The 15,943-nt window shown below is 48.6% G+C and overlaps 1 protein-coding gene across 1 annotated transcript in view; it reads left to right on the forward strand.

Moving 5' to 3' along the window:
• NOTCH2 (notch receptor 2) overlaps positions 1-15,609 on the forward strand; it is a 78,740-nt gene extending 63,131 nt beyond the window's left edge. Inside the window, exons 19-29 of the mRNA XM_037404426.1 lie at positions 799-956; positions 1,518-2,047; positions 2,846-3,190; positions 3,436-3,578; positions 4,428-4,638; positions 5,240-5,336; positions 5,830-5,998; positions 9,550-9,851; positions 10,201-10,348; positions 10,858-10,955; positions 11,850-15,609. Coding sequence (XP_037260323.1) covers positions 799-956; positions 1,518-2,047; positions 2,846-3,190; positions 3,436-3,578; positions 4,428-4,638; positions 5,240-5,336; positions 5,830-5,998; positions 9,550-9,851; positions 10,201-10,348; positions 10,858-10,955; positions 11,850-13,193 — 3,545 coding nt within the window. The 3' untranslated portion in view covers positions 13,194-15,609. The remainder of the gene's footprint in view (positions 1-798; positions 957-1,517; positions 2,048-2,845; positions 3,191-3,435; positions 3,579-4,427; positions 4,639-5,239; positions 5,337-5,829; positions 5,999-9,549; positions 9,852-10,200; positions 10,349-10,857; positions 10,956-11,849) is intronic.
• The last annotated feature ends 334 nt before the right edge of the window (positions 15,610-15,943 follow it).

Below are 15,943 nucleotides of genomic sequence, written 5' to 3' on the forward strand. Positions count from 1 at the left end.
TCTGGAAATGTTAGGCACAGAGGGGGAGCGTGCTTCTTCCTCTAGTTGTTCGTCTTCTGTGCATTCCATGTTGACCCTTCTGCTTGGGAGGGAACGGGGTGGCTTTGCTGTGGTTTGTGACTGAGAGGATGCCAGGACTCCGTGGACTATCCTGCCCTGTCTGCTCCTGTCTGCAAGCAGTCAGTCTTGGCTGCACATGTGTGGAGGCTTCTATTAATGTTTTCCTAGGGAATCCAAGTCATGCTTAGGTCATCCTCATCTTTTTAAAGTCTGGTGTCAGAGTTTGACTCTGGGAGCTGCCGCAAATGCTAGTCAGTGCAGTAAGGCCTCTGTCTAGCTCATCAGTCTGGGGAGCGTCTGCTTGCTTGTCCTGTTCACTCACATTGCATCTGGTCCTGAGGGCTGTTTGTTCATGGTCAGAGTATGACTTACCTTTGGACTCATTGAGCATCTCCCCAAAAGTAAAGAAGTCTTAGGAATCCCCAAATTGATGTGGTACAGCACCTTCAGCCTCTGTGCCTGGCTGACTTGGGGGTGACAGCACCAAATCATGTCTCTGTACTGGGTTGCATGCATTTTTGAGGAGGCAGACAAGGTGGGCTGTCTCCAAATACACATTGTGGATTCTGGGATTGTGCCTTCCTCTCCCACTACTTAAGCAGCTGTTTAAAGAGCGTGTGCTATCTGAAGAGGTGTTCCCTACCTGTTCTGAGGGGAAGGTCTCACTGGAGCATGTTGCTCATTGACTGTTCATTGGAGTGTTTTGTTTTGTGATGGCTTTTTGGTGTGCACACACAGACGCACATTTCTCTGCTCTCTTCTCCCCGTGTGTCTGCATCTCAGGTCGTCACTGTGAGAGCGTAATAGATGTGTGTCCCCGAAAGCCTTGTCAGAATGGAGGTACCTGTGCTGTTGCCAGCAATATGCCGGATGGGTTCATCTGCCAGTGTCCCCCGGTAAGCACCATGTCCTGCAACTGGATTGCCTGCCTCAGCTGTAGAGTTCTCTGGCTATGGTCTCATTAGTTTTATTGGTCCACTGTACATGAAAGTTCTCTTTTCTGTACTACTTGCAAAGCTGTGTCCTCGGACACTCTTTCCCCAGTCCCCTAGTTTACCTGCTTAGCTGGGAAACCCAGGGCTTCTGGGTGCCCTAGGAGAGTGATGCTGCCTGTTGTTTCCCCAGACATTTCTGCTGTTGAGGCATGATAGCTGACTTTTCTGTCTTAAACCTAGCATTAAATTTCGACAATTTCTTTTGCCTTCCTGTGTTTTCTGTGCTTACTGCAAGATTCCCCTTGTTCATGGCTCTTCTAAGTCCATTTCAAAAATGTAATAGAGCATTGTAAGTTCCTAGTTTATCCCTGAGGCTAGATCCAGAAAATCATGGCACCTGCAATGAGGCCAGAGGAATTAGGGGAAGAAAGGGTTTGCATGTGACACCTTGCCTCCAGCCCTCTTGAGTGCTGAAGAATAAACTTGTGAGTCTGGTTGTTTTGCCTTTTTTCCTCTCCATAGGGTTATTCTGGAGCAAAATGTGAGTTCAGCAGCCACAGTACTTGTGGACAAGTGAAATGCAAGAAGGGGGAGCAGTGCATCCAGACATCTTCTGGTCCACGGTGCTATTGCCCCAAGCTGTCTGTGGGAGAGGAATGCCAGACAAACACGGGTTGTGCCAGTGCTCCCTGCCAGAATGGTGGAAGCTGCCACCCTCATTCTCAGCCTCCTTACTATTATTGTCAGTGCCCTGTTCACACCCAAGGCAGCCAGTGTGAACAGCCCGTAACTTTCAGCCCAGAGCCCCGAGGATGTTTGGATTCCCAGTGTGTGGAAAAAGCGAAAGATGGCTATTGTGATGAGGACTGTAACACTCATGCCTGCCAGTGGGATGGAGGCGACTGCTCCCTGACAATGGAAGATCCTTGGGCCAACTGCTCCTCTTCATTGCGCTGCTGGATGCTTTTCAATGGACAGTGTGACGAGTTCTGCAACACACCCGAGTGCCTGTTTGACAACTTTGAATGTCAGCAAAACAGCAAAACATGCAAGTAAGGCCTGATCCTGAGAACGCTTTCTCTGTGTCACTGATGTATCTCCTGCTCTAGCGCTTTCAGTAGCTGGTACGCTTCATGCCTGCTGCTCCCATCTCTTCTGTTTGTTTCTGTTGCTGGTCCTTGCTCTGGCTGAAAGTTTGACATCAAGGGTTTCTGCTGCTTTGTGGACTTTTTGTTTAGTTTTGGAAGGAAGTTCTGGAATTTGTCTGCTGTGACCTAAGTGGATAGCCTGAGCCAGGGCAGTGTATTAACCTGCTTGGTAGATTGCCCTGCTTTCTCTGGAAATGTAAATAGGAGGCATTGTACCTAAATCTAAAACTAGGTTTTGATAGGGAATGCCTCCTATTCTGAATTTCACTCCACACCAGTAATACTTGTATTTTTATCCCAGCTGTACTTGCTACCTCTGAATGTGTTGTCTAGCTTGTCTTTGTTGTGGGATTTCTTCCTCTTCAGTTATTTGTGATAAATGCCATAGCTTTGCTGTAATGATTTTCTCTTGATGAGGCAGGACATGTTACAGCTCTGTCTGTAAACAGAATAAGCAGTTCTCTTCCACTGGTACCAGAACCAAACCACGTGTTATTGGGGTGTTCTGTGCTTCCTACTTCTACCCTGCCAGATTGCAAGCTCTATCCTGGAGTTACATTTCTTCTCCTTGTATCCTGAATATGAGTGGTATTTTACCTGAAATGATTACAAAGAGTGTAAGGCCTTGGCCCCTAGACTGCAGATGTACTGTACAGAATGTGCATGTCCTATATGCTGCCTGTAACCCTTTCACTGTTCTAGGTATGACAAGTATTGTGCGGATCACTACGCAGATGGCCGCTGTGACCAGGGCTGCAATAGTGAGGAGTGTGGCTGGGACGGTCTAGACTGTGCTGGTGACAAAGCTGAGAAGCTGGCAGAAGGGACCCTGATCATTGTGGTCTTGATGCCCCCTGATGAGCTGCTGGGTGATGTTCGCAGCTTCTTGCGCACTTTGGGAACTCTCTTGCACACCAATCTGAGAATCAAGCTGGACTCCCAGGGAAACCCCATGGTATTCCCATACTACGGGGAGAAATCGGCAGCACGGAGTCGGCGATCACTTGTCATTCGCAAACACAGAGAACTAGAGCAAGAGGTCATTGGGTGAGTGGATGCCTTTGTGTTCTCGGGCCTTGTTATGCTGGTAGCTCTTGCTTGTAGGTGTCTGGGGAATTCTGGACCATCTAGGGCTGTAGCTTGTTTTTTTGGGGAAATGTAAAGCTATTGCAACAGCCAAATTCAGTGCTGGAGTGGAAAGATTAACTTAAAAGATTGCAGTTTAACTTAGTAGTGCTTTGTCAAAAGTTTCTGTCACTGAGTTTTGTGCCCTCTTACTCTTATCTCTGCAGCACCAGGGTGTTCCTGGAGATTGACAACCGTCAGTGTGCAGAGGATTCGGAGCAATGCTTTCAGAACACAGAAGCTGCTGCAGCTCTCTTAGCTGCTCAGGCCATCAAGGGCATGTTGCCCTATCCTTTTGTGTCTGTCCAAAGTAAGTAATTGCAGAGGGAAAACGGCTTGTGAAGGAAGGCACTCGTCAAACTTGGGCTTGCAAAATTCATGCTCAGATTATTGATCATCATCTTAATATGTCTCACTGTTCAGTGTGGTTTCGGGGAGCTAACTTATTCATACCCATTTGCAGAAGTGTGTATGTGCAATATGCTCATTATACTCTGAGGGGACGTCTGGTCAGTTAAGGCAGGGCATTTCAGTTTGGAACCTAGTCATTTTAATACCTGTATAAACCGTAATCTCTCATGTGCTGCAGCAGTGTACCACAGGCTGCAGTGATCTTGCCTGCGCTAAAAGCCATTCATGTGCTCTAAGCCATGAATTCAATGAAAAGATGCCATTAGAGAGAAAGGGGGGGAGGGGGGGCATGCCTCAGTCTACCAGATCTTTTCTCCTCTGGCAATATGTAATGCCTTTGACTTCTGCTTCCCTCTCCCTCAGTCTGAGGCTGGACTGTGACTGTGTTCTAGATCGGTGATGTTGTCATTTCTAGTCGAGTCTTGATCTACAGATCAGCTCTCTCTGCACTGATTCAGGGTGGCTGTCTTCAGCCAGCAGGACTCTGGAGGAAGGAGCAAGATCTTCAGTTCAGCAGTCATATACTCCAAGAAATATTTTAAGAGACAAGATCAAGGGAAGCCAGAAAGACAGGATGTATTCATACAAATGTTGCAGCAGAGCTTAAAACTTCCTCAAGCCTTTGCTCTAAGTACACCACAGTATAGAGACACTCTTCGGTAGGGAGGACTGTGAGTGAGAAAAGTGTAGACTGAAGATCGTTGTCTCCACATTGTTAATCTCATTGTACTTTAACTGGATTTTTTAGGTGAACCCTTGTTACCACCGAAGACGCAGTTGCTTTACCTACTGGCTGTGGCAGCTTTGATCATCCTCTTAATCCTTCTCTTGGGTGTGATGATGGCAAAGCGTAAGCGCAAACATGGTTCGCTGTGGCTCCCAGAGGGCTTTATTCTGCGCAGAGATCCTAGTAATCATAAACGCAGAGAGCCAGTTGGGGAAGATGCTGTTGGACTCAAGTAAGTTTGCACTTGGGTCACTGACAGTGTGTTAGAGGATTTTGAGAATGTGATGTATAAATCTTTCATTAAAGGCACTTAACTCCATAGAGAAAGCTGCCTTTTAAGCTAGACCTTCTTAGTCTGTTTCTCTGAATTTTAATACATTTGGACAGAAGAACTTTAACTGTAATCTATAAAATGCTAGTAAGGAATCTGATCTCTGTTTATGTTTGGTTTCCTGACACTCTTGTTTAGTTCAGTGGTTAGGTACTCTTTGCCTAATTTCCTCCTGGAATAGGTGAGATTTTTAGGTTGTTAGGTGTCAACGAACTTTTAATACGTCTAGCTCAATGTGTTAAAGACATGACTCAGAAATAATGGAAAATTTCAAAAGAACCTTATTTATTCAGTTTTGGCTTTCCACTGAATTAACCAAGTTTGCAGTTCTAAATGTATTTAATGCCACTGTTGGCTGCCTGAGATTTTTAATTTCTTGGTTCCTCTATTTGCAAGCTACCAGACTTGCAAGCATCCTATCCTTGATCTCTGCAGGCTAGTGTAAGTAGGAGTAGTAGCACCTGCTCGGCTTGCAAAGTAATGTGTTCTCCTTGTTTGTTAGAAATCTGTCAGTCCAGATACCAGAGGGTAACCTGGCAGATTCTGGACCAACTGAACACTGGGCAGGTGATGGTGGACCTCAGCCAAAGAGAGCAAAGGTAAGGAGCTCCAAGACTTGAATATTGCCTGAAAATGAAACTGCTAGTGAGGAAAACAGCGGCATTAACTTCCGGAATATGCCCCTTGCTCAAAATCTCCCTTGACCTAGGATTTGGAATGCATAACTAGTGATATCTGAGGAGCAAATCCTCAGGTTAACTCTGCCACCACAGGCCACTAGAGAAACTAGGTAACTTGTGTTCCAGTGTCCCCTCCCTACCCGAGCCCTGCTGCATCAAAAGGGAAGAAAAGGTTAATGGTAATGTAATGTCTTGCAGTTCAGGCCTGATAACATGTAGTGAGGGTGTGAAAGCTGATAGTCTCCATTTACTTCTGCTTGGCATTGTCATTAGCTTAAAACAAACAAAAAATCCCCAAACAAAACAAAACCAACAAAAAAACCCCAACAAAGCTAAGAAAACCCCATGAACCTTCAGTGGTTTTGGCCACTAGATGAGCATTTTGAAGCAACTGTTTATTTCCTATGCCCAGGCTGAAGATCAAGCCTTGCTCCCAGAAGGCGATGAGCAGATAGATCAGCGCCAGTGGACACAGCAGCACTTGGAGGCAGCAGATGTCTGTGGGAGCACATCACTAGCCCTTACACCACCTCAAGCAGATCAAGAAGTGGATGTTCTGGATGTCAATGTCAGAGGGCCAGGTCAGTACTCTAGAGCATCCATCTGTTGTGCCGGCCAGCCACCAGCCTCCCCATCTCCAATGGCTAGGACCGCTAACATTTAAAAATTATGTGGAGTACACAGTGCACTCCAGACAAGAAAGCTGGAGATTGGATCATGATGTGTAGCACATGGAATATATCATGAAACCAGGAGAAAAAGAATTCACTTAGCGAGCACCTGTAGGAACTACAGCTGTAGGATCTCCTTTATGATTATGCATGTCTTAAAAGATCCTGTCAGAATGCCACAGCGGCAGAAATTTGGAATGCGTAGTTGTGCTGGAAATAACACCAAGCTTCTCCAGCTGGATCACTGCAGAGATTTATGCGAAGGACCAACTTAGCAGGGTTTATACCTGAGGCGTCTGCTCTCTGGGGTGAAGGCAAGGATGGCCCATTCCTGAATAAGATGACTTCTGGCAGACAGTATACCCAGATTAGCAGTGTGTGAGACATCTGTGCTGGGATAGAGCACAAGATTATTTTTTTTAATTCATATTTATATGATTTATATCCTCAGATTACGGTGATCAACTCACTGAATTCGTAACACTACTGTGAACTTTGAAGGAGGCTTCTTTAAGACACACATGCGCACGCAGGCTTGCTCTCTTTCAACCTTGAATGACTAGATACAATAAGAATGCTCTGCTGCTTTTTAGAAGTGTAGCGCTAAGGCTGTGTAACCTGGCAAGGGGCTGGGTGGGTCACCCAGTAATAGCTAATTCCTGTGTTCTGAGAGGGGAGAGTTGACCAAGAGCTTTATCCCAGTTGGAAGAGCTGCAAGAATGGCTCTTGTTCATATGCAGAGAGGTGATTCTGATGATATTGCTGCAACTGGTTTTTATTGGATTTTGTGGGAATATTTCCATGCAGTTTAATGATGACTGGACCCATTCTCTCAGTTTCCTTCTATTGTCTTTTCTGCTCATTGACCCGTTAGCCCTCCTAAATGCAAAGCATAGGGAAGGAGGGGTTTCTGTGTAACGAGTGTGAGAACATAAACCATCAGTTTCTGCCAAATTTAAGCTTTTCTTTATTTCCCCTATTGAAGCTTGTAGTTGTGTGGCAGGGTAAAAGCTTTCCAAGTGCAGGCGATAATGTTCTTAAGACTTCAGACTGCTTATTTTCACGTTCACCCAAAGCTTTGTCTAGCAATAGAATAATACTGACCTGTGAGTTGCTTTCCTGCCATTCAGATGCAACTGTGAGGCTTCCAGTAAGCTGCTGTAAGCTATCCCCCCGCGGCATCAGAAGCAAGCAAGCTGAGTTACTGTCGGGGAGAAATCATGTAAAAAGTTTTGGAGTAATGGGTTCGTAAGGAGGGGTAGGATTGCTCACAGTTAATGTAGCTATTCATCTGCCCTGGCCACCTGCCGCCTCCTTCGCAGGCACAGGGAAGAAATAGGCACTTCTGAGAGGCAGTTCATCTCTGTCTCAAGCAGAAGTCTCCTGAAGACTAAACGGCTTGCACTGTAGTAATGCTTCGCTGCCTCTAATTACAAAGAGTGTTGAGGCTGACTGACTCAGGTGCAGGTGTCTGGGCTGGAGCCATCTGAAGCTGTGTGAGTTAATCCTAGCCACAGGTCCAGGTGACAGGTAGAACAGTAGAGATCTTTTCTAGAGAGAGGAGAGGCAAGTCAAAATGCCTCGATGTACCAAGGGCTTGTTCCCTCTCTTAATTCAGCACCTTCTGCAGTTCCTTAAGTTTAGGGGGATCCAAGAGGTCCAGTCTCCTACAGAAGCATTGCCTAGCGACTTTGCCAGTGGGTGCTTTACATCCCAGTATATTGTGCCTGTGTGAGTCTTTCGGTTGTACCTGTCTGGTGAACTGGCTTTACCGTCTCGCTCCGAGTTTGGCATTTACTTGGCGGCTGTCTTCTTGAAAGACAGCAAACAGAAGACTCTTTATAAAATGCTGCTGTCATCTTTGTCTCCCCACGCTGTTCTTTCTCTGTGTCCCACAGAGTAGTGAGGACATTCTTTTTACTGGAGTTACTGTGAGTGTGTAACCAGGGTAATGCAATTATAGGCATAACTGGTAACACCACCTATAATTAAAACCGATGAACTGTCCCTATTATGTGCCCCTCTTTTTCAGTTACTAAAACTTCAGTGGTTCAGACTGGAATTTTCCATGCTGTGTGTCTGCCTCCAGCTGGATCCTTTTGGGTTCTTTTCCAGCTATTTCAGAGAACAAGCTGGAATGAGGAGAAAAGGCATTGTGTCCATGGCTTTTTTTCTGGTAGTCCATCAAGCACTTAATTGTGATGGTCTAGCTGGATGTGCTTTTTACTAGCCTCATAAAACTACCCGTGTGTGGCCAACTAAGAAAGCTCTGAAAAGAGCTGCACGTACCTGGGAGACTTCTTGGAGGGTGGCAGCTGATTTTTCCAAGGATTTAATGCGTACTATAGCTGTGTCCCTGTAGGGCGGCTAGGGGTGATCATCCAGAACAACTGCAGCGATTGAACAAGCAAGATCTTTCCTGCGAGTGGTTTTCCCAGGGCTGTGGGTGCTGGAGAAAAGGAAAGCTCCTTTCTGCGCTCCGTCTCTCTGCTTTTTCTGTCAGGGCAGTACGGAGGAGACCACAGCCTGACTTGAATACTGAGAAGTATTCATTTGGGACAAGGAAGCAGAGCCAGCAGTGGGAGGGAGAGCACAAAAGGAGGTATAGCCTCGGACAACAGGCAAAGAGGGTCTATAGACGGGACTGGATCTTGGAACCGAACCCAGGCCCATACGTCAACACTTCGCTGCCGTCCAACAAATCCTGAGAAAGTAGCTCGGTGAAAGCCTGTGTGCCCTGTGACTGGGAGCCACTAGGAGGAGCGTGCATTCCGCTGCCAGCCTGCCTGGGGAGCAGGTCTGGAGGCCACACCTCTGCTGGTGCTCAACCCTGTTCCCTGGGGAGAGCGATGGATTTCTAGAAAATTTTGAGACTGTCCTAAAACAGAGGGTCAGGAAAGCTAGGTGATCAGAAGTTGGGAGATGGGAGCAGGGCACCAGAGCTGTATATATTACTTCCAATAGAACATCATCGCCTTGTTTATCTGCACAGAATCCGAATTCTGCCGTATGGCTTTCTGCAGGGCTCATGCACTTCACTCACTGTAGATTGAGAGTTGTGCAGGCAGGGAAGCTATTGCCTGTAGGGTCCAGGAAGGTCCCCTGCTTGTCTGTGGAATAAATCAGGCAGTTGCTGAAAGATTGTCTTGAATTTCTGCTAGCAAGCCACACTGGAGAAGCAAAACTTGTGTCTGCCTTTGCAGAGCTCCAGTGGGGCACTTAGCACAGAGTGGTTCACTCCTGCTGCCATCTTCGTTCCTTTTACTTTCTAGATGCCTGTGATGTGTGTGGAGTCAAGCAGTAAGATCAGTAAGCAAGCATTAGCGTCTACAGTTAAAGTCTTCGGGTTTAGGTAGTGATTATCTTGTGATGTTCAGAGTCTGCTGAAACTGAAGACGGTTTCCTTTGCTCTGCTTTGCCGTCACTGTCAGGTTACTGTGATACCACCTCTTCTGTTGCAGATGGATGTACTCCACTTATGTTGGCATCTCTGCGTGTGGGCGGCTCCGATATCAGCGATGATGATGAAGATGCAGAAGATTCCTCAGCAAATATAATAACAGATTTGATCTATCAAGGCGCCAACCTGCAGGCCCAAACAGACCGCACTGGGGAGATGGCACTGCACCTAGCAGCCCGGTACTCGAGAGCAGATGCTGCGAAACGTTTGCTGGATGCTGGTGCAGATGCTAATGCACGGGACAACATGGGACGAACTCCCCTGCATGCAGCTGTGGCTGCTGATGCTCAGGGTGTCTTCCAGGTACAGCAGCTGAAGAACCCTTTTGAGAGTAGCTGTGCTCTGTAGTTATACAAGCCTGCCGAAGCTGCGCTCTGTTCACTCACAGCCTTGCTCTCCTGCCTTCCACAGTGTAATGGCCAGGCAAAACTGTATTTTACACCCAGGTTCCTCAGGTATTCGTAGCTTGAAAAACTCAGCATGCGTGAATCATCTGGCATGTATTGATTTGGTCTGTTTGCCTCCGTTACCTGGGTGTCTGCATTTCAGTGCTCAGACAGCTTTTTCATTATAAAGTTTTAGTTTCTGCCAGATCCTCAGTTTTGGTCTGTAGCAGTATTGAAAAAACCCACTGTCTTCCCCTGTTGTCCAGATCCTGATCCGTAACAGAGTGACAGACTTGGATGCTCGGATGAATGATGGAACGACCCCGTTAATTCTGGCCGCACGTCTGGCAGTGGAAGGAATGGTGGCCGAGCTAATTAATTGCCAGGCAGATGTGAATGCTGTTGATGACCACGGTAATGGGAATGCGACATACTGGCTGGGCAAATATTTGTCATGGTGTGAGCAAGGAGGGGTGGGCTTCTGCTCTCCTGGAGTGTGGGCTACTCATAAATTCTGTAGCTAAATCAGACGCTAGGCTCTCCTGTGGAAGTCCTCCCAGCAGTAATAGACTGCAGGCTGCTGCACAGTGGCTTGGTTAAACAGTCCTGGAAGAGAAACAGAAGAAATACAGGATTGGATATGCTGGGATTTTCTGGGCTGCAGACATGACTCTGTGGATAGATTATTTAAAAAACAAAAATTAAAAAATTCCAGAGCAAGTGCTGAAAGTCCCATTGCATACTCCCATAACAGGAGTGCGTCACAATGTGGCGATTTCCAAAGCGTAAATGTGACTTCAGGACATGTTCACGTGCTGTGAGCTGCACTGCAGTTGCTTTCTTCCCTCAGTGTACTCAGTCCATCTGGGGCTTTAGGAAATAGCTTCTCCGTTTGTTACTGAAGTTGCTGGGTTTCCCTGCAGGTAAATCTGCTCTTCACTGGGCTGCTGCTGTCAACAATGTGGAAGCAACACTAGTGCTGCTGAAAAATGGGGCCAACAGAGACATGCAGGATAACAAGGTACGGTCTGGGTGTGCTCGGCGTGGCTGTGCTTCCTAACTCAAAGCATCTTTTTGCTGTTGGTAGCGAACCAAGTTCAGATTTTCTAAACCGGGTCCTCGCTGCAGGTCTTCCAGACCTAGACTGCAACTGGAACTCTCCCCAAGTACTGGGTGTCTTGTAGGATTTCTGATATGGGAGAGCAGTTCTCTCCCTTGTTTAGCCAAGTCGTGGGTAGCAGTGCTGTCCTGCTTTTCTTGGCAGGAAAGGAATGCAATACACAGGCAACCGTGTGTGAGAGCACCAGGGCGAAGTGCTGCTGGTGTCAAGCAGCTGGGTTCCGTTTAACAGGCACAGGTTGGGCAGCACAGCGGCAGTTGGATCCTGTCACATTTCCAAGGCGCTCAGTGCCAGGTGGATGTGGGGAAGAAGCCCCTCTGTTTGAGAGACAGTCTGCACTGCACAGACCTCCTGTAGCTTCACTCCTAGTTTTTGCTGTATCTTAGTCCTTGATTTCTTTCCTCCGCCTAGGTTTTCTTTTTTGGATTATTACATATTGCTCAGTGGATTTTAGAGCTACCAACAAGCTGCAGTTCGTTACTGGGCTGTTTTAGTCGCTTGTACCTTTCCCTCATAGGGGTCAGTGGGAGAAAGGCACACCGTTCCTCCAAGGACCCGTGGCAGAATAGTGCGCTTCGCGGTGGGATGGTTTAGGCTGCGTGCTCTGCTGCCATCTATGAAATCATCTCCTGTAATCTGCCTTTTTCAGTGGGCACCTCTCAGGATGGGCTGTTCTTGGAGACAGTTAATGGGACACAGAGCTTCCAAGTGTTGCCACACCGTTAAGGGCTTGTTAGCTGTAAGTCAGTCCCCCCATGCTGAAGCCGCTAAAGTACTTATTCCCTGTGTTTTCAGGAAGAGACGCCACTCTTCCTTGCTGCTCGAGAAGGCAGTTTCGAAGCAGCAAAAATCTTGCTGGACCACTTTGCCAATCGAGACATCACGGACCACATGGACCGCCTGCCCCGCGATGTGGCCCAGGACCGGATGCACCATGACATAGTGCAGCTTCTCAACGAGTACAATGTGGCACACAGCCCCGCTGGGCACCCCGGTGCCATGCTGAACTCTGCCCTCTCCCCGGTCATCTGTGGCCCAAATAGGTCCTTCCTCAATCTGAAGCACGCTTCCTTAAGCAAGAAGTCACGAAAACCGAATGCCAAAGGCATTATGCCCACAAACCTCACCAAAGATGCAAAGAGGAGAAGGAAGAAGTCCCTCAGTGAGGGCAAAGGGCAGTTTTCAGAGAGCTCGGTGACCCTGTCACCAGTTGATTCCCTAGAATCGCCACATGCTTTTGCATCCGAACCAACATCGTCTCCCGTGATGCCATCGCCGGGGGTGTTACACTCGTCGCCCAGCTCACTGCTGACTGCTCCGTCGGTGCAGGCCGCGCACACCATGTCCTTCTCCAACCTCCACGAGATGCAGCCCTTAGGACGCGGGTCTGGCACGGTGCTCCCGTCCGTCAGCCAGCTGCTTTCGCAGCACAGAACCACCCCTCCTAACAGCGGGCTTGGCAGGCTCCGGCCAGCCGACGTTTCCACCGAGTGGATGAACCGTATGGAGGTGAACGAGTCCCAGTACAACGAAATGTTTGGCATGGTGCCGCAGGTGATGCATTCGCACCCCAGCGTGTCTCAGCAGAGCGGATTGGTTCAAGCAGATACAAAGCACATGGGAGTTTCCAGGGAGTCTCTGCCCCCTATCATGACTTTCCAGCTGGTTCCCAAGGGTGGCATAAACCAGCAAGCACTGCCGCAGCAGGCCCAGTCAAACTGCGCTCAGAACATGGCTGGGCCTCTTAGCTCCATGTACCAGATACCGGATTTAGCTCAGCTGCCCAGCGCCTCGTTCTCCATGGCTGCCATCCCTCAGCAGGACGGGCAGGTGGCTCAGACGGTCCTCCCAGCTTACCACCAGTTCCAGAGCTCGATGGGGAAGTACCCCACGCCTCCCTCACAGCACAGCTGCTACTCCTCGGCCACAGAACGGACTCCTAGCCACAACCGGCACTTACAAGGGGAGCACCCATACCTGACTCCATCGCCCGAATCTCCAGACCAGTGGTCAAGCTCCTCCCCACACTCTGCCTCTGACTGGTCTGATGTGGCAACCAGTCCCAGTAACAACCAGCGTGGGCCAGCGGCCGCTCACATGACAGAGCAGCAGCGGAACAACATGCAGGTGTATGCCTGAAGGCTGGCCAAGGTGAAGCCCGATTAAAGCGGACTCCAGAACTCATGAAGGTCTTCCAGGATGGCAATGAAGAACCATTTTAGTATCCAAGAGTCTTAATGAGCCCAGGCTGTTTTTTCCTTGGAGGGACTGTGGTCGCTGTGGGCTTGTATGCTTTTATGCTAAACAGAGAACTGTAGAAGCTGGTGACGGAGAAGGCCGGCTGGGTCACTTCTAACCGACACCCATGCACCTTGGATGTGATTGCTGTCTGCACTGGATTCTCCAGCCTGCTCTTAAATCTGTTCCACCATTTCTTTGGGGAGACAGCTCTTCAGCTTAATACATCTCATGGTCGTTTCTCCAGAAATTAAACCAGCTTTGTATCCTTATTTTGTTACTCCTCCTGTTACCCACGTAACTTCTCTCTGAAGCACCTTCTACTAGTTCTCCTCGAGTTCAAGTTGCCTTGCCTTGTCTTGACACAGCTCAGAGCTGCACCCGCGTTCCTAGACCCCTCCTTCCCTCGGCTGCTCTTGCTCAGCAAGCTAGCCGGACTTCCCAGAACACCTGCAGGTCAAGTGACACCTTCTGTCGTGCAGCTTCACCCTTCCCTCTTCAAGTCTTTTGTCTTATACAGACCCACTAACACCCCTTAGTGTTCTCACTGCCTGCCCCCCCCAGGTATTATGAGGTTATATATACATATAGTCTTCCCCTAGGTCTTTCCCGCCCCGGCCCCCCGCCCCCCCCCCCCAAAAAAAAAAAAAAACAACGCTGGTCTGACCCGGTCTTCCCTCCGCGGTGACCTGTAGGCACATCTCTCTCGAGTTGTATGTCTTCCCCGAGACACACCTGACCGTTTTGACACACTACCCTCCCTGTCCCCCCATCCTGCCAGGTGTGTCCGTGACTGCCTTCACGGGCTCCCATGCTGGAAGAGATGCCCTGCAACGGACACAGGCCTTTTGGGAAACTCTCGGGATGCGCATGAGTGTTTCAGAACCTGATGACAGACGCTCCCAGTGTTCTTGCACAGTACTCCCCTCCCCTCCATCCAAGGGTGGCTGTGTCCTGTCCTCCAGATAACATATGCTGCCTCTTTGTGGTATTATTAAGAAGTGTCAAGGATGTCATTAAGTGTTTGCAGCACGTCTCCTGTGTCAGGAATGGCATCCAGCCCTTTGAAAATTGTCCCTTTCACTTCAGCCCTGGGACAAGGCTGCCTTGTCTTCCCCTCCCAACAGGGAGGCTGCAGCACTGACTCCCAAGCAGGCTTCCAGCCGCAGCAGTGTGCCTGAAACCAGGAGCTGGGCTCAAGCAGCAGACCAAAAAGCTTGGACACCGTTGCCTAATGCTGTTTGGTTAACAGGTCTGGGGCTGTCGTCTGCACTCAGCTTCAGCCTGTACCGAGATTTCCCGACTGAGGTGCCCGACGTGCTCTGTGGGATGGTGGTGCCATTTGTGCTGCGGTTCCCCCAGTATTTTCGGAGTTACGGAAGCCAGCTGTCACTGACCTTAGGCAAACAGCCGCTCTTTCTGCTTTCCGCAAGAGTAGCGCTTCCCTGAAGGGCTCTGAACCAGTCAGCAGCCGAAGCGAACACTTGTGGGGATGGTTTGCTCCTACCTCTTCGGGGGAACCCTGCAGACACATGTTCCAAAGAGATCGGGGCTGTCGGCTGCCGCTAAAGGACAGAGAACGCCGCTCCCCTCCAAGCAGCGGCCATTCAGCATCCTACCATGTACAGTATTTTCTCTGATGTTTCTTTCCATTCTAATCAAAAGTAAAAGCTTTTTAATTTTTTTTTTTTTTTGATTCTACTCAATGGTACATGAAGGCAGGGCCTCAGGAGGAGCTGGTTCCCGGGGCCATTGTTTTGGGCTGAAGTTTTTAATTTTGAAGTTACTGCTTTTTACGACGCACAGAGCATTCCCCGACACGCTCGCTGCAGTGTGTCCTGTGAAGCTGAGCTGCAACCAACTCAGATCTCCAGGCAGGAGCCTGCAAGCTCCTGGAGGTCTGTCCAGGTACATGTTTCACTGCAAATAATGAAGTGTTGCTACATCGATGCTAAAGAAACAAAGGGCTTTTCCTTGTTAGCCCCAAATAACCAAGTGCCTTTTTATATATGTGGCTACCTTTTACAAGATGAGTGCTTTCTGTGGAATGAAGCCAGTTTCGTGCCTGGCGTGTTAATATGATGGCCCTCTGCCTTTTTTTTTTTTTTTTTTTAACTACTTGTAAAGATAATATCTCCTTAAGGTGGTATTTTATCTCATAAGTTGTAGAGTAACCATTCACACAGCAGCATTTTCCTACATTAATAATGGAAAATATTTGCTTATTTTTACATTTTTTATAAAAGTCTTTTATGAAAATAGTTGCTGCAAAATGTATAAGCAATTTTTATCCCCAGAATAAAGAGTATGTGCCCAGTGTCTGTGTGCTGCTGTTTTTGTTTGTCTTCCCAGCTACCGTGGCACAGCCACTGGATTATAAAATGATTCATTGGTGTTCAGTAGCTGTTGAGGCCCCTGACAAGGGAGGGCTTGGTGGGACCTCCACAGTCCATGTCGGGAAGAGAGCTGCTGGGGATCACGGGCGCTCTGGCTTGTGGCTCGGCAGCGCACGGACCCCAGCGCTTCGCTCCGTCCTGGGGAGCTGTCCCTGGGCGCTGAAAGCAGCCTGGCTCGGGCATAGCAGGAGGATTCGGGGCGTCTTGGTTAGCTGGGCCAGGGGGCAGGAACCAGCAGCCAAGCAGCTGGGCATA

The sequence above is a fragment of the Falco rusticolus genome, chromosome 11, assembly GCF_015220075.1.
Source record: "Falco rusticolus isolate bFalRus1 chromosome 11, bFalRus1.pri, whole genome shotgun sequence".
NCBI lineage: Eukaryota > Metazoa > Chordata > Aves > Falconiformes > Falconidae > Falco > Falco rusticolus.